At 38.1% G+C, this 24,842-nt stretch overlaps 2 protein-coding genes across 2 annotated transcripts; both read left to right on the forward strand.

Moving 5' to 3' along the window:
- The first annotated feature begins 564 nt into the window (after positions 1 to 564).
- zc3hc1 (zinc finger, C3HC-type containing 1) lies at positions 565 to 4,381 on the forward strand. The gene is made up of 10 exons (XM_004083036.5): positions 565 to 763; positions 1,193 to 1,295; positions 1,483 to 1,633; positions 1,721 to 1,804; positions 1,924 to 2,051; positions 2,239 to 2,378; positions 2,470 to 2,731; positions 3,019 to 3,222; positions 3,378 to 3,587; positions 3,682 to 4,381. Exons 1-10 carry the CDS (start codon positions 630 to 632, stop codon positions 3,769 to 3,771), a joined length of 1,506 nt encoding a protein of 501 aa, XP_004083084.1. The 5' UTR covers positions 565 to 629; the 3' UTR covers positions 3,772 to 4,381.
- A 1,018-nt stretch (positions 4,382 to 5,399) lies between these two features.
- ube2h (ubiquitin-conjugating enzyme E2H (UBC8 homolog, yeast)) lies at positions 5,400 to 23,932 on the forward strand. The gene is made up of 7 exons (XM_023952677.2): positions 5,400 to 5,746; positions 17,568 to 17,644; positions 18,144 to 18,218; positions 18,299 to 18,338; positions 19,055 to 19,107; positions 20,266 to 20,394; positions 20,470 to 23,932. The coding sequence occupies exons 1-7, from the start codon at positions 5,694 to 5,696 to the stop codon at positions 20,592 to 20,594; spliced, it is 552 nt and encodes a 183-aa protein (XP_023808445.1). The 5' UTR covers positions 5,400 to 5,693; the 3' UTR covers positions 20,595 to 23,932.
- The last annotated feature ends 910 nt before the right edge of the window (positions 23,933 to 24,842 follow it).

A 24,842-nucleotide genomic window follows, 5' to 3' on the forward strand; every position in this document is an offset into this window, starting at 1 on the left:
TTTATTTTATTTTATTTTATTGAATGTAGACGTAAACTTATAATTTAAAAATATGTATAAAAAATGAAGAAATATAAAAATGCAAATACAATTATTAAATTAATTTGTAGTAAATTAATCAAATTAGAAATAATTTAATGTTTTTACTGAATAAAAACATTTAATTTATTTAGCATATATTATTTTAATAAATTCATACATAAATGTAAACATATATAGTGTTTGAATTTAAACACTCACACTTTAAATTGCAAACACTCACACTAAGTCTTTAAATGTAAACACTAAATTTAAATTTTAATACTCAAACGTCGTTACATTTAAATTAGATCTAAATTTAAATTAGTTTTATTTTGGTTTTGTTCAACAGTGAGTCACAATTTTAGCGTATTGTGAAAGTTCTGGTAGCTTTTGCTGACAATGTGATCTATGTTCTACAAAAATCATCCACATAAAACGTACCTGTATAATATCATTTATACGTCGTTGAAATATCTAGCGGTCAACTGCATATGACAAAGATTTTACACCAAAAATGTCCTGTTTGTTTACTGCGTTTGTGGCTCTGGTGAAGCGGAACAACTTTTTTCCGGGATGTGTTTCTCTGGGGATTTTTGTCAGAGCCGACCATGGCGAATATCGGCGGCAGTCGCGGGGACCGTCTCGGCAATTCTAACCACCTAAAGTCTTCTTTTGCATCTCCGGAAAAAGTTCGTGAACTCCTCAGCGAAGGAGTATCATTACCGGAGATTGGGTCCAACAGGTGGCGTTTTAAACTACCAGTTTATTTTTTTTTTTGGAAAAATCTAAGTTGACGGTAGCTGACTGGGTTAGCCACGTCTTAGCTTAGCATCTCACCTCGAACGTATTCATAGTTTTGCTGGAGGGGTTTTTCAAGTCTGCACAGAGCTGAGAGTTTGACAAACGAGCCCGAGTTTCTGTACTCATACGGTTGCAATGATGTGGATTAAATAAATTATTCAAAAATGTGTTTTTATAGCCTTATGCTGCAGCTGTTGTTAGCCGGGGTCCAGCAGTTAGTTTGCAGTTATGTATGTATGCTAAAAATAACCACAAGAATCACAGCAACTATTTCCGTCTAGCAAATTGATCAGAAAACATTGTGTACAAAATGGTCCATTGGATATTTTGTGTTTTGTAAAAAGGACTTATGTTTTATGTCTTGTTTCAGTGAACAAGGGGACTTAAAAGTTCTGGAAGTTAAAGACAACACTCAAACACCGTGTGAAGCAACAAACAAAGAAGCATTTTTCTCAAGAGTGGAATCCTATTCTATATCCTTCCTTCATATTATATATTTATTAATGGACAACGTTTATTTTTTGTTTTAAATACATATATACATTGCTTCCATGTGATTTGTTAAAATGCACCGTTTTTTAAACATAATCAAAATACACATTTGTAATTGCTAACACAAGCTGCCTATTATTTAGGGTCCTCTTTTCCTTAATATGTCACTGTTTGAGATGGGCAGGCAAACCCCGTGCACTTTCTCCTCTGATGTGTGCCAGATATGGTTGGATCAATGTTGGTTGTGACATGCTGAAGTGCTCCAGCTGCCAGGCTTTCCTTTGTGCATCACTACAACCAACGTTAGACTTTAAGAAATGTAAGCTCAAACTTGAAGCAATATGGCGACGGTAATGGTGCTGGCCTGCCAAAATGAGATGTCAAGCTGTTCTGTTCTTTTAAATAGATGAAAGCCGCATTGCAGAGATATTGAGACAACTACAGACTCAGCATGAGAAGTTTTGTCCTTGGCCTGACTTTCCATGTCCAGGTAGAAGCAACCATTTTGTCTGGAGCAAACTTACAACAAACATACAATCCACTACTCCGTCTGTTTATTAACCATCAGCATGATGGTCGTAATAAATATAAGTATTTCTGTTTATCCAGAGAGATTCTGGCTTGTTCCAGCCTCTGAACCGTCAACGCTGCTTGCTGCCTTTTTGGAACGTTTCCAGAGTGCCTGTCTCCTTGCTCAGCAGCTGCCAGCCATGAGGCCAGAGCAGCTGAAGTCTATGGTAAAGGGCTTTATTTAAAGAACACTTGTGCCAGCTTAAATTTCAGAAGGACTTAGATAAAAACATCAATTATTATCAAGGGAATGTGATATCATTAAGGGTTCATTAAAGAAATTGCTTTATTAACATATGAACTATTTTTAACAAGACAATAACAGCTATTATTTGTGGTCTTTTTTCCCCCCAGTCTTTGACAGAGGATGTCATCAGTAATATACTGCAACTGATTGAGGAAGAGCTAAAAATAAAGGGATGCAGTCCATGCTCTGAACCATTGTCTGTTCAGGTGGCTGCATGCGTCGTTTCTCTTTGTGGTTGGGCAGCAAGGTGAGAGTTGTTTCAGTAAAAAAGGTGCATTTCTAAAACACAAGGTTATTTGGTGGAATTTGGGTCCAAAATTAAATTTCTTTCATCTTAGTCCAGCTTTACGTGCCATGAACCTGCCAATCCTGACCTGCTCCTATTGCATGCGGAAGGTGGGTTTGTGGAATTTCCACCAGATGGAAGAAATCGGAGGTGAGGCAGAGACGGTACCAAGCTCTGCAGGACCCTCTGCTCATGGAACAGGTTCTGTCTTAGGGGGCTGCAGCGACAGCCAGGCAGACCCTGCCTCGTCCACTCATGCGGCATCTCCATGCCGCATGAAGCTGAGGAGCCAGGACTCCATACGCTCCGACCAGGCAAGCATTCTTGTGTTTGTTGCTCTGTGGTAAGGTTGAGGCTTTTCTATGCCACATTTGCTTCAGTAGACATGACCCTCTTCTCCCGTTTGGAGAAGGATTTTCACAAACTCACTGTTGATGGTGTAGGAAGTGATTACAGAAATTCTACCCTCATTGTCATCTCTAGTTTATTAGAGGATATAATGTAAAGAGCCACAATGAACTGCCTCCCACCATACCAAAACCCTTTTGATCCTTCAACTCCTTTTTATCAGACTTTTTCATATTTTTGTTTTCTGTTGCAGGTTGAGGGGACCTCCTCCTCCCCCACTGCATTACGAGCCAAAAGCAGAGACTCACCCAGCCCCAGTGATGACTTGCTAAGTCCTCTGACGAGGGGCAAGAGGCCTGCAACTCGAAGTCGAGGACATGGAGATAATTCGGGGGCCGACGGCTCCACCAGCCTCCATCCTCCCAAACGCTTGTGCTTCTCAACAGTTGGTGGTCCTGTAAGAACAATCATTACTTCTTAGTTCCTGTCTTGCTTTTGATTTGGATGCTTCATAGTCTTTTTCTATGGTGAATCAGCATTTGTAAGATTTTTGAATTTCAAGATGTTTACTTTAAATGATGAGTTTTAACATGTGACATTTCTCTCTTTCAGGATGGGCCTCTGCATAAGGGCACATTTGACCCTCTTTCTCAGCACAGGGACTGGTGTCCTTGGATCTCTGCAGGACAGGAGAACGTGGATCCAGATCATGCCTCTGTTTTGGATGGAGGAGTAGCGTTGAATCAACAAGGCTGGAAAGCTGCCCTTGACCTTTTCATGCCTTCAAAGAACTCCAGCACACTGAAAGGTAGTCCAGAGCAGGTAAGTTGGCAGTCTTGGTATTTTCTTGTATACTTATTCTATAAATATAGAACTCTTGTTCATATTACTATTTCAAATGTTCTTCTCCAAATAGGGTCCCCGTGACAAGTCTAAGAGAGTGTTTGCAATATTCCGGCAGTGGCAAGTATCTTCCTCTCCACCTTCAGAGAGTGTTAAAATATAAACTCCATTGCCACACTGAACTGATTAACTGATCTCCATTAAATATTTGGTACATACTCCATCTGAGCAAATACCACGAGTCAAATCTCCTACGTCTTTACATGAAGTTATGTTTACAGTCAAAGTCCCTCTTGATGGAAAATAACAAATATCTTCTCTGTGAATTCTCAACAATGTGAAGGATCCCTGTTTGTTTTGGAATGTTTGGGTCTTAGGGCTGCAACATTTCATCATCTCTAGTATAGTATTTTCCATTTCATCATTGGTACTTTGTTTTAAAAACAAAATGAATTTCAGAGAAGATGGGGGGAAAAAAAAGATGTGGGATGAAGAAGAGCCATGTGGCTCTACACTGGAAAGGCAATATTTACCTCTTTTCTGTCTTCAGATGGTTGTCATAGAACAAAACTTTTCTCCCAAGGTTTGGAGAGAAAAAACACCTGGGAAGTTTATTTGTGTGCAAAATATTTTCTTAAAGGTCACATAGATGCAAGCTTTCTTTGTTGTTTTTAATTGTTGTCTGCAGGTAGAACCAAATGCCACAAAAAGGAAATGTTTTTGACTGTTGGATTCTGTGTGAAATGCTCTCCATAAAACTGTTTTTACCTTTCTGCCTGGGATTACTTTATTTTAACTCAAATAAAGAAAGGAAATGTTGGTTTGCATTTAATGACAATGACTTGGAAAATATTAAACTTGACATCTCACTTTATAAACACAAGAAAGTATATTTTCTTTTATTTTAACCCCTGTACACTCCAATTTCATTTGCCAAAAATTTCTATTTCAGCATACTATTATGCACGGTGAGGCATTATATTACCAATAATTTATGATCTGGAATTTTGGACTAAGAGTTATGTCGACACTTGGCAGATAATTTTTGAAAAATAAAAAATTGCCAGAATAAGTTGATGTAATTTGTTTGGACCCAAACTCTGCTGTGAAAAAAATTTGGCTTTTTGATTTTCATGTATCTCATTTCCCAATACTTAATGGTTTTAAATAGAGAAAATGGGCAAAACCAAGCTGTGCTGTTGACACAGCCACAATATCAATATGGAAAAACCCAGCAAACAATCACTTTATTCATATGGCACTTTTCAAAAAAAAAAAAAATGCTGTGGAACACACGTTGCTTAACAAAAAGACATTTAAACATTAGTAGAAAACTTTTTAAAAAGTCATGACTTAAATTTAAAGAAACAAAACAAATTGACAAGAAGAAATAAAACACTGGCCAAAATTTGAGAAGACACTGTAAAGATCAAAAGATATCAAACCATAAAAATGAAAAGCCATGAAATACTTCAACTAAGAGTTGATTAAATGAGTTATTTAAAAGATAAATAAAAAAAGATTTCTTTAATTTATAGTTAAGCGATTATTTTTTTCCCCTTTAATCTAAATAAAGACATTAAGTTATAAATGCAGCACTTCCAATAACTGGAACCTTGTTGAGGCAAGGCACTTAAGACAGGAGGACACATGCTGACGATGGTTGTACTTTTATCCTTCGCTACTTTGTATTAATATTGTCTAATAAATTATCTACCTGCATAGTATTCAATTTATTTTGTTTTTCAAGCTCTTTGCCAAACCTTTAGGGCCATATTAGCTAACATTTATGAACTACAAATATGGCCGCGATGGTAATGTCGAACATTTATGACGCAGTCGGCGGAGGGATCCTTGCTTGTCAGAACCATGATGAGAACGCAGAGAGGCAGTGGACAGGGGAGATCTACCTTTTTAGCTCAGCCTAATTGAGATAGGTTTACGTTTAACTGTAAAGACGCGTTGATATGAACAGCTCCGAAAGCCAATGTTAACTTTCGGATAGTACCGTTTGCTAGACAGTCTAGCGTTTCGTGGGCTGGCTTTTAGCTTAGTTACTGGCGTTCTTCGGTGGAAATAGCAAAAATGTCGTCGCCAAGTCCGGGTAAAAGGCGAATGGATACCGATGTGGTGAAACTGTATCCTTTTTCAATATAAACAAGTCTCTCATTTGTCTGATATGTCCAGATACATGTGAAAATGTTTAATGGTTCGTTGATATCTGCTATTTATTAGCCTTTTAAGCTCCAAACGTAAACGGCTTTCACTGTCAATTACTGCTGTTTTGTGTAAACAACGCTTTGCTAGCAAAGCCCAGTGTTAGCTATTTCTATCCCGCAAACCTATAGTCGCTTATCTGGACAGCTGTATTAGCAAATCACTTGGGTCACATGTCATTTTAGCATTTTGCAGCATAATTTGGGACAAATTTTAGCTGTCTGCCTTATTTGAAAATACAGGAACACCCGACCACTAGACGCTGACGTTATTCTCCTTTTATAGGAATGTCTTTCTTCATGTTGCACCAGCTGTTTTTGTAGATAACACACACATGAGTCTTCGTTTAGCTCATTGCCTTTTTCTCTCTCTCTCAATTTTGTGCCGTTTTCGGCGGAAGTTTTACTGAAACTCAGCCTTTCACGTTTAAGCTTGTTTACATAACCTAACGCTAACTGAAAAAGCTGCATTCTTTTGTTCTCATTGGGACGTTGCCGCTGTGGAAGGGAGTTCTGGTACATACATGACGCGTCTTTGTCACCATGTAATGGTTGTGTTGATGTTCTAAAAAAATCGCATCTTAAAATTTTTTATCTTTAAAAGCTGCTGATCTGGCTCTTAATTTCAACATCAAAATGGCCTCCTTATCAGTGTTTGTCACTGTACTCAAGTGTCTTCTGGGAAATAATAAGACAGGCCAACCTGTATGACTCTGGAGTGGTCGTAATTTGTTATTTTGACATTTGGAAGTGAGTAGAGCAGCTGGTTTTTAGTGGTGCAGCAGGTGTCATGTGCCTGCATTCGTTTTCACGGAGGAATGCTTGAACTGTTAGCAGCATCTGGTGTGTTCTGTTTTTCCAGGGACTTGTCACTGTGTTTGCTTTGCTGCTGCTGATTTATATGTTAAAACAAAAACAAAAAAACAAGGTGTTGAAAGTGATCAATAGCCTTTATAGTTCCAGCCCTGTGGGATGATCAGCATGAACAAGTAGTTTTGTTTTTGTTCTGGTACTGTGGAATGATTGGATGGCCTGTTACCAGCGGAAACTGCAAGAGGGAGGGACCTAAAACAGCTGATGGGACGGCAGTGAAGCTTAGTCAAATATGGGATTAGAAGTGGGCTGGTCAAATTAAAGCAACTGACATGTTTAAAAGGCAAAGACATCTGAAAACAAACCTGTGTTTTGAGCTTTTTTAATGGACCGATTCTGAGGAAAATCGTGTTTTTTGACAGTCTGTAGCTTTTTTTTTTCTTATGATGGAGGACATATGTAAAGAAATGTAAGCATTTCTGAGTATATCTTTATTCAAATGGTGGATAAATTTTGTGCAGAAAAAAAAGCTTGTACTTGTGATGTTGAAGCTACTACGGCAAGCCTCAAGCTCCCTGCTCTGCTCCATTCTGATGCATCCACTTGTATCCATGTACATTTTCGTTTTCCTCACCCGAGCTGGCATCTGGCTCAAAACTTTACGTCTGGATAGCTCCAGTGTTGCTTGCCTTATTTGTTTTACCGATGATGTTGTGTTGGAGGGGTGAAGGGCTGTAAGTTAGCAGGAGAGTGTGTAAGCAGTTGGATGAAGTGGGGGGGGCTTATTTAATGCCACCAGGTGCTGATTTCCACCGGTTCGTCTCCGATGCGTTGACACACACATTTTGACTGTTCACTGTCATGTTTGAATCTGACGTGCGTCCCTCAGCAATGCAGCTTTTGATGGGAGTTCAATTTCCAGTCCATTTTTTAATTATACTTATTATAATAAGTATTTATTATATATTATATTATATATTATTATACTTATACTTATTTATTATAATAAGTATAATTAGTATAAGTATAATTTTTTAAAAATTATATTTTTAAAAATTATAAAAATATAATTTTTATTTTATTGTATAATCCCACCAAGGGAAATTCGTCTCCGCATTTGGGGGAGCGAGGAGCTGCAACCGAATCGCGTTCAGGAGGCAGTAGCTGAAAGGGTCTTGCCTAATTTGTTAATTGCTCACCATTGATATGGTAATTGCCCCCATTCCCCTCCGCGAATCGAACCCTGGTTTCCTGCGTGGTAGCCTTTCACCTTACCAACCGAGCTACCCAGCCACCTAAAAAATTGATGTGCCGGTTTGGCTGTCAAAGCCAGAGAAACGAGCAACGGGTCAGGGTTTGTGAAATAAAAAAAGAACTTCAGTTGTATTTAAAAAAAAAAAGTTAACATTTTATTTTATTTTTAAGGTGATGTGCCGATAATGCACGTCAACAACACAGAAAACACCTGCATCTATTTTCGTCATGGACGACGAACATTTAATTTTGGAAGTACAAAAATATATAATCATGAATGGCAGAAAACCTGCATCGTACAAATGTGTCCAAATTCCTTCACTACTCACTACATAGTGCACTAAATAGTGTGTTTGCCATTTTGTACTGCTGTGTGAATCTACAATTCTAAAATCGAGTTTCCAATAAGTCTCTGCTAAAAATCAGTGTGCTTTGATGCTCACTAGATTGGTGATTATAGACTACAATGCATTGCGTCTGAACAATTTTTGCCAAAACAATTCATGTACATGTAAAAATTCATTTACATGTATTTTTTTAAATAAACCAACGTTTTCATCATCAGAAGACAGTGGATTCATAAATGATTGTCGCAAAACGCTCATATCAATTAGATTTTAACTTCATGAAATTGATGTCATATTTGCCGTTTAAAAGAAAAAGAAAAGAAAAACCAAGGTGAGCATGGTGTCTGACTTGCTTTTAAAATCCAGGGCATTACATAGTCCCGCTCTATACCGTTTTTTTTTTTTTTAATAGTTGGGGATTAGGGTGGGAATTGGGACACAGCCAAAGACTCGGTGAGGAAGAAAGAAAGGGTGAGGGCGGACACAGCGGAGACGATGTAAACTGACGGTCGTGAGACGGACTCCTAACGCAATGCAAGGAAAACCACTGGGAATGCTTTCAATATTAATCAAAATTATTAATATTGTCAATTTGGGATTTAAAATAAAAAATCTTTGTTTTTATGATGAATCTTGTTTATTATTATACCACAGATCAACAACAGAGTCGTTCCTTTAACAGACAATAAGCTCATTCTGGCATCACTTGCCAGCGGTAAACTGCTTGTTTGAGCAAGTTTAGTCTTTCTCCACTCCACCACTTTTTTAGGAAGTTACTGCCACTTTCGCAGTGCAACGAAGCAGATAGAACAGGAGATTATTTTTTCCAGTACTGCAGCACATACAAGTCCTTGTGTTAGTAATACACCCCACTTCTTCAGCTACATGACTTACAGGCTAGAACAGATTTGCCACCTGTTCACTTCTATGGAGGAAGTCAACTGTGTGTTTTTGCAATTCCTCTGAAAACTGGTTGTAAGCAGGTTAAGGCGGTTGCATTTTCCATTTGGAATAGACAGGAGTTTATACCTTTATGTGCTCTCGACCAGTTTGTCGCGCCCCCCGGTGTAACCAAAGCTCGAAACTCACACCACCTTTTAGACGGGAGCAGCTTTAAAGAGGCCTCCAGCAATAATTTGCAGCGGCCACCAGAGAAAAGAGAATTTAGAGCAGTGGCCATGTGGGAATTTGATTTTAAAAAAGTGTCAGAATGACCTCAACATTCAGCATGGCTGGGTTTCAGCTTTGTTCTATACATGCAGTCTGTTTTTAATACTATGTGTTTTTTCAAAGTGAAGGTCAACCTTGCATCTTTCCTTTTTCATTACTTTCCCAGAAGACCTCTGTTTTCCTTGAGCAGCCACATCCCGCTGTGCGAGTTTACAGTTATTTACTGTATATATTCATCACTGCTATACTTTCAAACGCTTTAAACGAAGGAAGCAGCTGGAATTTGAACAAGGTTAAAGGACAGAACCACTGAACCTGTAATAAGTGCAAAAGCGTCAGGACATTCGATATTACCAAAATTGCACCCCAGCTTTTTCATTCTTTAAGATGATTGAGAGTGTGACAATGACTGGGCTAGAATTCCATGAAGCATGTCCACTGCCACTTCCCCCAACCGTCCCAAAGTTGAATTCCAATTCTGTGCTTTATCTGCTCTCCGCTTGGTGCTTTAGCCCCCATTGTGCCATTGAAACATGACATCCGGACCGCATCAGCAGCGGAGTCCTTTTGTGTTTTTGCATTTACAGGAGCCCCATGCGACCTCCACCTTATGCTGCTATGTCAGACCTTGTTCCACAGATGTGGCCAGCTAATCTGCTCCCAGCGCCGCTACTGCGAGAAGGAACCAGCAGTTCTCTGCCTGTTCCTGAATGTCTGTTAGAGTTCATGAACAGAGCCCTGATCGGTCAGATGGAGCTAGCAGTTTTTTTTTTTCTTCTTGATAGGGATGCACAAACAGCTTTTATTACTAACTGTGGTGTGGGGATTTTTTTTTTAAAGAGAGAGCTGCAGTCGTAGAAGGCAAATTGGGCTGGCATGATGTCTTTTTTTTAATATTCTTTTATGGAAAGTTTTTGGATATTGACCAAATTCTTTTTTACTTCCAAATTTTTAATGAGCGACTTTTCCTATTTCTAAATTGTGGACAAACATGTTTAAAAACCTATTCCGATGAAAAAGTGTTTTTAGCATGTTCTTGAGGAATTTTTCTTATGATAGATGATGTATATAAAGAAAATTGAGCTAAAATTTTCTCTTTTTTGTATTTTTTTATTTAAATCTATGTGAATAGACAAGGCAAGGCAAGTTTATTTGTATAGCACAATTCGTACACAAAGTAATTCAAGGTGCTTCACAAAACAGAAAAATGCATTAAAATCACAATACATCATAGAAATAATCAACGTAAAATTTACTTAAAAGAAAAGAAAAAAAAAAAGGAAAAATTTTTGAAAATTGATTTAAAAATAAAGGAAGGAAAGGAAAGAAAAGTGCAGATAGGACCTTTCAGTCATATACACGGCTAAACAGAAATGTTTTAAGTCTAGATTTGAACATGAACACAGAAGAGGCCTGTCTTACGCCTTCAGAGAGGCTGTTCCAGATTTTAGCTGCAGAATATTGAAACGCTGATTCCCCTTGTTTAGTTCTGACTCTGGGAATCAACAGGAGGCCGGCCCCTGAGGTCCTCAGAGTACGAGATGGTTCATATGGCACTAACATGTCAGATATGTACTTTGGTGCTCGGCCATGGAGAGACTTGTACACAAGCAGAGCTGCTTTGAAGTCTATTCTTTGAGGTACAGGGAGCCAGTGCAGAGACCTGAGCACAGGACTAATGTGATCATACTTCATATGATCATACTCGAGCAGCAGCATTCTGGATGTACTGAAGCTGTTTTACAGCTCGTTTGGAGAGGCCGGTGAGCAGGCCGTTACAGTAGTCTAACCTACTGGAGACAAATGCATGAATAAGTATCTCCAGGTCTGGCTTTGACACTATATTTTTGAATAAGGAGCAGAAGAAAAAATACCAGTAGAAAATGAGCTTTTTTGTGACAGAAAATACACACAAGCTTCCTGCTCCGCTCCATACCGATGGATCCACTTGGAGACGAATAGATCCACGTACGTCTTAAGCTTTGGATAGCTTCCAAATTGCTAGGCATTTTTGGTGCACCGCTAATGTAAGGATGGGGTTGAGAGGGACTGTAAGCTAGTGAGAGAGCGTCTAAACAGCTGGATGATGGGTAATAAGGGGTAGGCTTACTTTGTGCCAACAGTCCCGCCCGCAACTCAGAAATGAATTTCTAATGAAGTCCTGCCGCTCTGCAGAAACAGTCTTAGATAATGACAGTTTTTTTTTTTTTTTTAGTTTGGCTAAACCATAATTAAAAGACCACTGCTTTTAAAATAGATCAGAAAATGATTGGATTGGGACTTTAATATTTTGTTTTGTTTTGGCTGTAGTCTGTGGCAACCTCCTCTTTGAATGACAGTCCTGTTTTGGGGGGGCCTCCAGGATCAAGGCACCTCAGACAGTAGGAGACTTCAGACCCAAATCTGTCTACATGCATGAATTAGCTCCCATTGAAAACAGATGGGCAAAAGTTTCTCTAATACTTTTACTGAAGTGTTTTTTTTGTTTTGAATTTCAGAAGTCGGCTTGCCTTTTCTGCTTAAAGCAAAAAGTAAAACGGTACTTTTACGTATTTTATGTTTTCTTTGTGTGAATCCTTTCGTCTGTTTAAGTGTACAGTTTAAATGCTAGTAGTCCATCGATATCATGAATAGCTTTATCAAAAAGTGCAACTCTCAATTGTCGCTTGTAGTCTTGTGCTCCAAAATGATAAACTTGACTGTAGTTCTTTTTTTCTTTTTACTTCCAAAAATAATATCAACCTAGCATTGTCTATAGTTTTTTGTTGTTCATACAACTGACAACAAATCTTGTCTTTTGGGATTGCTCATTACTGCCTCAGATTTCGGCTGCTGTGTCGCCCACACTGGCTCGCTTTTTGTGTTCGTTAATGATCGTGTGATTCGTACGTGCGCGCACACAGCTCATGCGTGTGCGTTCACACCCTGCGTTTTCTTGCTTTTTCCACTGTTGATTCGGTGGGGGGGGGGAAGGGCTGAGAGGAGGAGCAGCTGAAGGATTCACATTTGATTGCTGTGGGTGGGCTCTCATCTCTCGCAAGCGAAGACAAAGAACTTGGCCTTTTCATTTTTGTGCCACTTCTCTTCTCACACGGGGAGGTGGCTGCCATTTTTTTTTCAAGGTTTGATTGTTGTGGAAGCCAAATCTTCAGTGTGAATTTGAATTAACTGTTGAGCACTCCATTAATTGGGTATGCTAATTATATGTGATGTGAAAGCTCTACGAGAGGCGTTTTTTAAAAGCCTTTGCTATAGTCTAAACCTCAAGATGTTCAGGTAACTAGAACAGACTTTACAAATGTCTGCTCTGTAGCTGCTATGGTTGTAGGTTTTGACCTTCAAGTTCCAAAGAAATATAAAATCTTTTTTATTGCTGTCAAGAAATCATGTCCGTCTTTTGAGAGAGGACAGCATTTCCCAGCTGTCACACATTCACATGAGGATTTTGGTGAGTTTAGAGGCCATATGTCCATTGATATGTAAAACTAGCTTCAATGTTTTCTTCCCTGCAGCCCGCACACACCGCTTTTTCTCTCAATTCAGCCACAGAGTGTTTTAAACAGCACTGGGCGCTTTGAAAGGAGGCGCTTTAAGCCCAGATTTGCTCAGTAACTCCATACTTTGAGTCTTGCACATCGTATTTTTTTTTTAAATTCATCACATGTTTTGACTGAGAGTTATTATTTTGTGATGCGATACAGACCTGGTGGCTGGCTTTAAAGCTGCTCCAACCCATCCTCGTTTTTTATTTTTCTTTAAGCATTAGCCAGTTTGTCATTTACCAAACCAATAAACCTCATTTATAAAAACACTTGAGCAATCAGGAAGTGTTGTATTTGTGCGTGGTAGGGATGACACCATCAACTGTATATGAAAACTGGAGCGAGTGAGTGTGATGTCACCCATCGAAAATGGCTTACTTCTGAAATGCAGTAAATTCAGTCGCCATTTTTTTCACTGTACAGATGTTGCCATGTTGGAACCAGATGGCGACAGTAAGCATTGATTGGTCCAAGTCGGTCTGAGTCTACATTTCTATGGTAACCACTCTCACCAATCAGGAGTGAGCTTGTTGGAAAGGTCATCTGTCAGGAATGAGACCACAAGCTTTTATTGAGGGATCTGATTGGCCAGTTTACAACTTGAATAACTCGCAACAAAGAAACCATATCATGATAAAAAAAATAGTATTAACAAGAACATGTCAACAAAAGCAAGCACCAAAGCAATAACCAAGCAAGAAAGGTTATTCTGACAAATTTAATCGACTAAGTAGTACCTTTTTTAGCTCTCAATAGAAGTCTATGGGATATTGGCTTCTTGGAGCCAGCGGGTACTTCCTGTACGGAATGGCAGGGGGGAGGAGTTAATCAGTCCAGTTCTCATATACAGTCAATGGAGTACACACATGTAAGCATAAGTCATAAAATACATTTAGTTTTAGCAGTTTGTTACAACATAAGTTAACATTTAAAAATAATGTAACCACTGTTTGCGTCGGGATCCTGAAGGCTAATTTTCCACAGGGAAGGAAGAACGTTTTAGCTTCGAGGTGCTCCTGAAAGAGTAGGATTGGAGGGGTGTGTGAGCGTGGCTGGCTGCTAACCACTGCTGGGAAGAACGGCATTTGTTTTTGTTGCGGAGTTGATTAAATCACTCTCAGGACGGGGGAATGGTTACTGTGCTGCACTAGCTGCCTCTGTTCTCAGGCAGCAGTATGCACTGGAGGTCATCACACTGTAATCCTCCTGGGCTCAGCGCGGTGCACAAAGTTGAATACGCACACATTGAAACACAAGATCGGACTTTGAACAGTCAAAGAAGCGCATCAAAGCAGGGCTCTGTTTGTCTGAGCCAACATTGTCACTATTTTTTCTAGATTTTCTGTCATTATTTGTCAGAACTCTATCGTAGTCTTAGGGTATGTTATTTTCTTCTAAAGATCAGCCTGTGCATTACTATTTCCTTTTTTGTTTTGTAGAGGAAACCTACATATCACCTCCACCCCAAGGACAGCTGCTATATTTCCTGTCTTTCACTTGCAAAGGCTTTCATTGTACAAACTGCTCGCAGTTGCTTTCTGTGTTGGGGAAGGAGGTAGAGATGCATGACTGCTCCACCGCTTTATCAAAAGAAGTGTTTCCTCCTTTACCGAAAAATCAAACGGATCTAAACCTTCTTTTTGACATCAATCTCTTAGCGGGGTTTGCAGCTTAAAAGAGAAGGTTAAATCGACTTTATTGTTGCTCTTTCTTCTTTTTCAACAATAAAATTGGATTGACTTGGTTTGGATTGACAATAAACAAGAAAAGCATATCTTCAACTCATAAATATTTTTGGTCAATACGTGTAAAAATAAATGAGGCTAGCTTACTTGCTCCACAGCAATGATGGTATTCACAGCTTGTGCTTCCTCTGCCTCATTGTCCTTTAGCTTCTCCTAGGATCTTTTTTTTCCCTTTATGTTTGTTTCTGTTTGCAGCATCACTTTTAATCATGTTTTCTAACTCTTTTTGCTGTCGGTTGGGCTTGTTTTAAATTTTTATTCATTTATTTATGAATTACTTCTGATTCTCCTGCTGAATTAGAATTTCCAGGAATGTTGATGGTTCTCTGGTAGCTTTCTTGGTTTAGATTTTTCCATTAGTGTCAGATTGACTCTCTGCTTGTCAGTACACTTATTTAGTACAAATGCCTCACATCTGTTTTAGCATATGGCTCAAAGATGAAGTGTTATACTGAATTTTAGAAAAGAGTCAAAGCGCTGCTACATTCGTTTATAAATCTAATTATTACAAACCATAAAAAAGAAGGAAAGTTTGATCTTTTTTTCATGCCTTTCTCTTCAAATGCAGCAAAGAAAGACAGGAAAGTGCTTTGAAACAAGCCTTGTTTTCATTACCAAGTTGACACACAGACTTCCTGACTGTAGTGTTTGCTTGTGCGTGACACTATATTGTTGAACAGAGAGCTGTTTCAGATTCTCCATGATGTTTGTTTTCCATACTTGGAAGGCGGTTAGCCGGGCTATGATATTTTCATCCTGGGTCAAACTGGGAGATTGTCCTGACTTGACCAGAAGGAAAACAAGACGCGCTCAGACAGCAACCGTAAATGCCATTTACTGCATACTTTTGTATTTTAGAACTCAAAAGTTCTCAGAGCTAAAGTAAAAGTAAAAAGTAAAAACAGTCAGGAGAAACCGCACTTTAGTCTTAAATTAAACAAATTCAGCTAAAAAGACAGCTGATGGTTTGGATAAATGGATCATTGGAAAGATGTTTTGTTGAAGTATTCCAAACCCATTTCAATTCAGTGTGTTGGGATGGATGAGACCATTGTACTCATGCATGCTAATGATGTTTTTAGTTGTCAACTCGAATGTCAATTTTTTTATCTATAAAAGATGTCTTGCAAAATAAACAAATACATTCCAATCTGTATAAAATAGGAGAGGAGCTGAATAAAAGGATGTGGGAAAATATTGGTTTTAAACAGTCCTATAAATGCAAAGTAATATGTTAATGTTTAACCAACACAATTTTTTTTTTTTTACTTAAACTCTTTAGTATTGAAACATTCCATTTGTTTTGTTTTTTTCAGTAATTTCAGCTAAATCTGGATTTTTTTTTTTCATGGCTTTCATGTCGATTCTTTAAATTCCTACTCTGATCATCTTTTCATTTATTTTAAATGCATTCATTATGATCACGGTATGTTGTTTTTAGCCAAAAGTCTAAAAATCTGTGTTGTTTTCTTGGACAGAGTTTCTGCAGAGCAGCAAGGAGGTCATTAGAAATTTACTACCAAATTGTGGTGCGGAGCAAGGCTGCCCTCAGCGAGGTTGTTGGCCACCCAGAGTATCATCTTCATGACATAAATCTCCATTTCACAACAATGATTCACAACAATTTGAATGAAGAAATTTGATTTGTCCGTCATCAGAATAATGCTCCAAGAACACATTAAAAACACGTACATAATACATGTTTCTTTAGAAATGTAATCCATCTTGCATCAAACAGCCACACAAAAGCGCTCTCTCCTTCTAACAGATCTTTTCATACTAAAGTAATGAAGCTTTTGTCAAAAGTGACTTGTTATTTACAGAGTAGAAAAGAGGCGGGCTGGATGCCTCACATCTGAAAGAAAAACACAAGATGTGTCACATCTAAGAAAATGAATCACCTAGGGCCTCTCAAGTGAGGAAGGTGGCATATTCCTGTTTTTCTCTATTGTTGATAGTTATTTCATTCTCTGTTAATGGCGGGCGGAACTTAATTTAGCAAATAAAATGACGAGACTCACTGTTCTTTGAGTGTTTTAGCATGCTGAGGTGCAGGATGTAGAACCTCTGCATGCATTGTGACAAGAACCTCTTTGAAGGCAGGCCTAGCAGTTTCTTTCCCATGAGCCCAAGATGAAGGTTGTACTTGTGGTGCCTGTGATTATTTTGCATCTTTGCACTGTTTTTTTTTTTTTCTTTTTAAGCCTCAGAATGTCTCCTCTACCTCAACGCAAAACGTTTGGTAAATGACACTTTTGTGAAGCCAGGGGCTGAGTCTACATTCAGCAGACTCAGCCACAACCTAAAATAACCTCCAGTTTGACTTAACCCTACGTTGTCTCTGATGCTCCTAATAGGAGGTGGTCTCTGTCAGATCTGACAAACGGGCTCAAACTACAGCAGAGGAAAAAAAAAAACACTTTATTAGCTCAACTGCAACACATTTCTGAAAACTTAGTCTGCTATGAGATTTTGTTGGCATTCAGTTTGTCAGTGTGTTCAAAAGAAACATGCTATTGTAGAGATTCAACTATAAGTTTGTGTGGAAATGAGATTTATGTTTACTAGTTAATTAATCTTTTTTTTTTTTTCATTGATCTTTAACCATTTCCTGAATCGGAAAAGATTTTATGCATTTTCAGGATCAAAGAAATTGTCTTTTTTTTCCTTTCTTGTACAGACATTCTTTTGGCAAATACACTTTTAGCACATTCCTGTAAAAGTCAACAGTATTAGAATTTAACAATCACAGCCACGATTAAAAAAAAAAACAATTCTTAAAGCAGGAGCTAGATTATCACCATGTGTTCCCTCTTATCGTCTGTTATTTCTCCATTTGTACCTGCACCATTCTTCTTTAACAGTCTTCTAGCATTGAGAGCAAGCATGAAGTCACCATCCTCAGTGGCCTCAATGAATTTGTAGTGAAGTTTTTTGGACCACAAGGAAGTAAGCGCTTCTCTTTTTCCAATTTATGTCTGCTTTTTGATTCAGTATTTCCCTGTGGAACCATTTAAAATGTACGTTTTTTTTTTTACGTTTAGGTTAAAAAATTGTCAGCCATTTACAATTACAAGCTCTTGTTTTGTCATCTCACTACGGTAAAAATGTTTTAAAAGGTAAATGGTTAAAATGCCTTTATGATATGCTGGTGTGCGGACACGCAGGTCCATGTACATTTATCTTTAAGTGTTCCATCTGCAGCTATGCATTTTCCTGTCAACCCGCAGTTTTACCTCTTTGATGTGGAAAAAAATTAAGGAAAAATCTGTGGGTTTAAATGCATAGCAGTCGAAGATCCACAGAGGTGAAGTGCTTTGCTGAATTCTAAAGAAAATTGACTCTACAGCCTCTAAATCCACTGGAATGCATGAAGGGTGGAATAGAAGTGTATCAGCTGCACTTCAGAGGGCAACTTTATAATCTGTGGTCCTCTGCTTGTGCACAGCGCCGTATGAGGGAGGAGTGTGGAAAGTACGAGTAGATCTTCCTGATAAATACCCATTCAAATCACCTTCAATAGGTAGGGGCTTTAGTTCACACCTGTCACAGTGTCCGTTTGGATTCTTACTGCGCTCACATTTGCTCTTGTGTGTTTTTTAGGATTCATGAACAAGATTTTTCATCCCAACATTGATGAAGCGTAAGTTGAAAACAACTGTTTTTAGTCGCATGTTTCTGATATACCATGGTTGGAAGGTCATGCCTCACATAGATGGAGAAACTAAATAAAGGACCTCCTTCCTGTATTTACTAAACGCCTTCATTTCTGATAGTATAAAAAATATTCTTTCAGGGTTTTTTTTTCTATTCACGGTGATGCTAAATTAAGTAAAGTCTTGGATTTAATGGTACATTCCAAATGAAGCGAGTGATACTTTTAAAATACCTCACTTTTTAGAGTTTAAGTGTCTAAAATTATGCCTGATTTTAAAAGATCTTCTTTCATTATTATTTAGAAATATGTATTACTTGTTGCATTTTATTTATTTATTTATTTATTTGGTTAAAATTTCTACTCAGTAAAATGGGATTTTCTTAGTATTTTTATTTCTATTTGTTTACTGCTTTTATACAAACTCAGTTGCAACTGATGTGTATCGATGGCACAATTTACCACACTTGGATGGGAAATTGCTAAATATTAAAGCTGACTGGCAGCTTATATGTAAATTAGATAAGGATCAGTTCAAGTATAGCCAGAATTTTTTTGCTGTAATGTATTTAAAGCATCGTTTGCTGCAACAGCTTGTTTGCTTCTGTTAAGAAAACTTTGCATCATCATCACACACACACAAACACACACACACACTCGCTCCCCTCAGGCCTGCTAATTCACTTTTCCTCTCTGCTTCCCAGGTCAGGAACGGTGTGCTTAGATGTCATTAACCAGACATGGACAGCACTTTACGGTGAGTGGACTGTGAACATGCTCCTCCTCTGAAGGGGCTGTGATAATAATAAGCACAAAAAAAGAAAATTGAGCCCATTACACTGCGGTGCACTTATGGTTCTAACCTGCTTACTGAGCAGAAAAGTCAAGATCCAGTCCTGATTTACTGCCCTGTCTGCTGTAAGAGACATGCTCTCACTAGCATCAATGGTATCATCAATTCTCTGTTGGTTCTCAAATGTTTGTTCATATTGCTCTTAATGTTCTGATCATATCATCTCCATCCGGTATAAATGATCATAAAGAAGTGATTGTAAGATGTTATCAGGAGTTTAAAATCTAAAAATGTCGTTGCAACATGTTTCATAGTTTACCTGTATTTTATTTACCTGTATTTGTAGAATCGTAACAGAATAGTTGACAATAATCGACTGAATATCTGCACGCCTCACTAATTTAAGACCGTAATGCTTATTTAATTTCATGAAACATAGGAGGAATCTGGTTAATTGGTGAAACGTATGAACAATTATTTAGATAACCAAGTCAACTAAACTCTTGAAATCACTGAATCTGTTGTATATTTCCTCCTCTGTGTCTCTTTGGAACAATTCTGCCAAGCCAAGCATATTCATGCTTTTGCATAGACTTTTTCTCTCGAATGCGCGTGTCTGAGCCCTTTGTGAATGCAGCATAAGTGGCACCCACGGCCAAACAATGCAAAACAACGCGACTCATACTCTGGAAAATATGATGCTACATTTAAAATGTCTAAATCATAAGTTTATGCATTCTCTTATGTTGTAGTATTCTCATGTGTACAATAATTCTGTACTAAAAAAGTGGGAGTAACTGATTTATGAGGTAACTTATAGTGTAAACAAAGGTAACTTGAAACATCAGCATTTTATGGTTTCTTCTTTAGCTTCAGAAATGCATAGTATGAACAAAAAGAATAACAATAATACAATAAAAACTCCTAAAGTTTCTAGATTTGTGATCTTTATTCTGGTTTGTCTTTTTGTAACATTTATATTAACTTATTCATCCTGTTAATTATCTTTATAATCCATTGTTTCAGTTGATATTAAAACAATCGTTCTAAATGTTCATAAGAAGACATGTCTGTCTGATTATTGTTTTTATCTGGAAAAATCCTTTTTCTGTTTTTGCTCAGATCTGACCAACATCTTTGAGTCGTTTCTGCCCCAACTGCTTGCTTACCCAAACCCCATCGACCCCCTGAACGGCGACGCAGCAGCCATGTACCTCCATCGGCCTGAGGAGTACAAGCAGAAAATCAAAGGTTTGCCTTCCCAGCTGCCAGTAGCTGCCCCCACAAAAAAACAATCTTGTAAAAACGATTTGTCTTTTCCTCTAGAGTACATCCAGAAATATGCAACAGAGGAAGCTCTGAAGGAGCAGGAAGAGGGAGCAGGCGATTCTTCATCTGAAAGCTCCATGTCTGATTTCTCAGAAGATGAGGCCCAGGACATGGAGTTGTAGTAATTGGAGAGCTGCCCCCCGCCCCTCATCCTACGCCCTCCTTTAACCCCTACAGAGACTATATTTGATTTCCTAACCATGAGAAAGCAGACTTATGAAATTCATATTTAAACAAGTTGATTTTTTTATTATTATTGTTACTACTAAACAAGGATTTTTATGGATATATAGCCTTTGGTGTGTTTGACAGACACCCTTCCCGCTCTGTAGCTGTCCACCCCCACACAGATATTGTAGCGATGGCTCCGCGTTTCATCTCTGCCTTAGTTTGAGCTCTGAAAATACCACAAGCATCTCGGTACCTGCAAGGTTTCAGATTTTTAAAGTAGTTTCCACCAACATGATGGTAGTTGCTCCAGCTCAGAGCTGCTTAAGTCTGGCGTGCATCGCTGCAGCGCCATCCTTTACTCCAGACAGTATTTTTTTTTTTTTATCTGAACCTGTTGTGAAGAGGGCAAAGCTAACTTGTAATTTTCAAAGAATCCAGCTCCCCACTTCCTCTCTGCTGTGCTTCAGCCCCGCCTTCTGGTAAGCAGCCATGGCTGCTGTGGAACTGGTGAGCCGATGGTGTTTTCTTCAAGAAGCACTGGAAGGAACCTCCTTTTTTTTTTTTTTTTTTTTTATTGAACATCGACTTTATTCAAGTTTATCCAAGTTCTGCTTTTAGTTACATCGTCACACACACCGCGCATCTTTACACACCTAGGAAATAAAAATGCCAACGAACACTCGTTCTACCTGAATCCATACTGAGCATATCTTTAAATAAATGCACAACCCCAAACATGTTCGTTGTTACATTTACTCATCCTTCTCCCAACTTCTACCACTGTGTGGTGACAGACAAACAAAACATGGATGCTGCGAACAGGCACCTCAGACTCATGTGGCTACGTACAATAAATGAATGAGAGGCACCAAACTTTATCTGGATGCACTGATCCTCCTACTTTTTTTTTTTTTTCTTCTTCCTTTAAATAAATTTCTGTTAGTAGTTTTAGCCAAAAACAAAGTTTGTGCCTCTTAAAGTATATTTAAAAAAAACGATTGTCAAATGGGTCTGATTAAAGAAAAAGGAAAAAAAAGTCATTTGTGGGTAATATTCTGCTGCTGCCCCTCACATCCTGCCGTTTGGAGCAGTGGATGCTCGCTTTGCATCATCTGAGAGATCCAACCTGCCTATATAATAGACTGGACTTCTATTCTGTCTGCTAATCTGAATCATTTAGCAAAAATGACAAACCAAAAGCTATATTTGTCCTTAGGAAGTCATTTCCTAATGTGCAGAATTGTCTTCCTGATTAAAATGCCATTTATTGTGCGGCAAGTGAGGATTTTAAAAGAAAAGCGTTGCAGTCGCTGGTTTAAGTAGTTCAAAAAAAAATGTGTTAAAGCCAAAGTGTGATGCGATTGACAGCAAGAATAGCAGATGGACTGCCTGGAAAGTAATTGACTTACCTCATAGGATGCAGTAGAAATCACTGGTTGTTTAACCACAATGTGTTTATTCCTAAACAGAAGGTCCAAAAACCAAATCATGCCCCCCTCCCCTTTTTTTTTTGCTTTTAATCATAAATTAATCTCTACATGCAAGATTGTTGTGCAATGTGTGCTTTGGATTTGTTGGACCTTTACAGGATCTTGCTTAGTGGCAAACCTTTTCATCTAAAGGGTGGAAATGATGCAAAGCCGTTTGTTGGTTTTGGATGAATGTGCATCATCTTCCATTGTTTAGCATGCCTATCTGATGACTTAACATCCAACATTTGGCTCATTTTTTTTGTCTTTACCTGTGAGACACCACATTGAAAGGCCAGGTTGTCCTCTGCGATCAGAAACGGCGCCGATTAGCATCTGGTTTCATACGTCGGCGATGCCCAACTACTGAAATCACAAGTGTGGCTCAGCCTTTTTTCCCAGGATTAGACCCGTCTCTGTGGGCATGTTTTACAGCAGTTCTGTTCCAGGATTTATATGCAAACTGGCTAGTTTTTTTGTTCTTGTTTTTCATTTGAGCAGTACAGATCTGCTAAAAAGAAAGCAACCTTTCAATTTTTTAAGATGTTCAACAAAACCCAGAGATGCATTCCCCGTTCCTTTCTAACTGACTTGTTTTTTTTTGAGCTGCTTATACACTATTTTCCTGTGTTTTTCATTTTGATTGTGAAGAACCTCTCTTTTATCCAGCTGTTTTCAGTTCAAGTATTACACTGTTGTAGGATTTACATATATATTTTTTGTTGTTGCTTCTTTTGCAAATCCCTAAAGAAATCCTGTTTTTAATTTGTTGCTGAATTTTATTTTGTTACACAAAATATGATATATTCACGCTGAGAATTCTAATAATAAAAATGACATTCTGGTATGTTTGTGCATTTTTCCCCTCTCTAAAAAAAAAAAAGTTGTTTGCAGAAAAACGGATCTCTTAATCTAATAAATAAATTAAGTAAACCCTTTTTTGCGACTGTGCCCAGTATTGGAGATCTATTATTTGAATTTCCACTTGTTTAAACTTATAAATCTGTCTTTCAAGTTGGTATAATAAAGAGTGCACTTGTTTATTTAGCAGCTGGATTCTTTTTGAAGAAATGATTTTCTTTTGTTTATCTTTGATCTTATTGTCTTCCCTTCAAATCTCTGCTTTTCGGTCAGATTTACAGATTATATTTTAGCTGTATTCTTCTCCTAAATGTCCAACGGGATTTCATATTTAATAAGGCTAATTTTAACGATCCTGCAGACCAACTGGTGGAAAGGAAAAGGCCCCTTCGCCTGCACATACTGCTGGATAAATGGATGGAGGACTTGAGGATAGACTGATGCTCTGGACTATCATGAATCACAGACGGGACATCCAAAGGTCACTCCATTTTTCTTATCAGCTCATCTAAAAACAGAGGATCCCTTGCCCACTTTTTGACTGTTTCCTTGGGCAGAAGCATGGTCCAGTTTAGGGGCTCGCTCCTGCACACCTCCCATTCTGTCTTGTGCTTGTGTGGATGTGTTGCCTTCTGCCGGCACACACGTATGCTATCAGGCCATTTAGCAAGCACACTCAGTTGTGGAACATTGTGGTTCTTTTTTTGTTTTTTTTTTTAATTATGTATTTGGTACCTGTTGTGCGACACTTGAAAGTTCAAAAAATTTTGTTTTGTTTGTTTTGGAAAAGTTTATTCTAAGTTCATCATCATCACTTCCTTCCTGGTTTTCTTTTCAGTGTAAGGTGGGCATGTTTGTCACAATGACATGCTCTGCTAACATGCTTATAATCTCCTAGATAGTTGTGTATAAAATAAACTGTTATAACTTTTTTTATAATAAAATATTCAATGTCTTCACACTGTCTCTGCCTTTCATTTTTTTTATAAGTGTTTACACAGTCTGCATTCCCAAAACATATTCTCCAATATAACTTCTAATATACTTCTTACACCAGGCTAAGACCTCTTTTGAAAGTTGTCCTCCATTTTTAGAAAAAATTATTCAGTTGGACAAACCACAAAGCAATGCTGCGTCTTTCCTAAATTAATTAAATGAAATATCTGACAGACTCAGAATAAGGTAAAAGACTAAAGACTCATCTAATGTATCAACCAAGGAAAGCTGTTGATTAAATAGAGGAAATTAAGGTGTTTCAGTACTTTTCAAGGGTTTGTGTGTAATATTTCTTTTCAAGATATTCAGTGGAAAAGGGAACCTTTTTGAATTTTTAGAATTGTGCTGCATATTAAGACATAGGTAAAGGTTCACAAGAACCTATACTATGACATACCTGATAAAAATTCTTATCAGATCAAAACCATATTTTCACAGCAGACCAATTTTCTTAACTATAACCAGAGTTCATTTTGGACCACACAACTTGTTTTTGAAGTAATAGTGGCACTGATATTTCCCCTTCTTTGTAGTATCCAACTTTGGCACAACCTAATTTTTGATATGTAAAATATATAAGAATCAAATTAAGAATTAATGTAAATTCTTTAAATGTTTTAGTTTGGCAAAGTTACTCATTCAGCTCAAGCTATTTCAATGAATGCCACATGTGGCGCACTTCTTGAGTCTGCCGCTAGGTGTCAGTGTGGCACTGCCCTCTTGAATCCCCTCATCGTCTCAGCAGCTCGTACAAAAGGTCCTGTGTGTGGATGGTCACTGGGTCCCGTGAAACCCGAGATTCACATTCATGCTCAGGTTTTTTACCCAGAAAAAGAGGGAACGAAGAGCAAACTAAAAAGCGCAGCTCTGCAT

The sequence above is a fragment of the Oryzias latipes genome, chromosome 23 (assembly GCF_053564925.1).
Source record: "Oryzias latipes strain Hd-rR chromosome 23, Olatipes_Hd-rR_3.1".
NCBI classification, from domain to species: Eukaryota; Metazoa; Chordata; class Actinopteri; order Beloniformes; family Adrianichthyidae; genus Oryzias; species Oryzias latipes.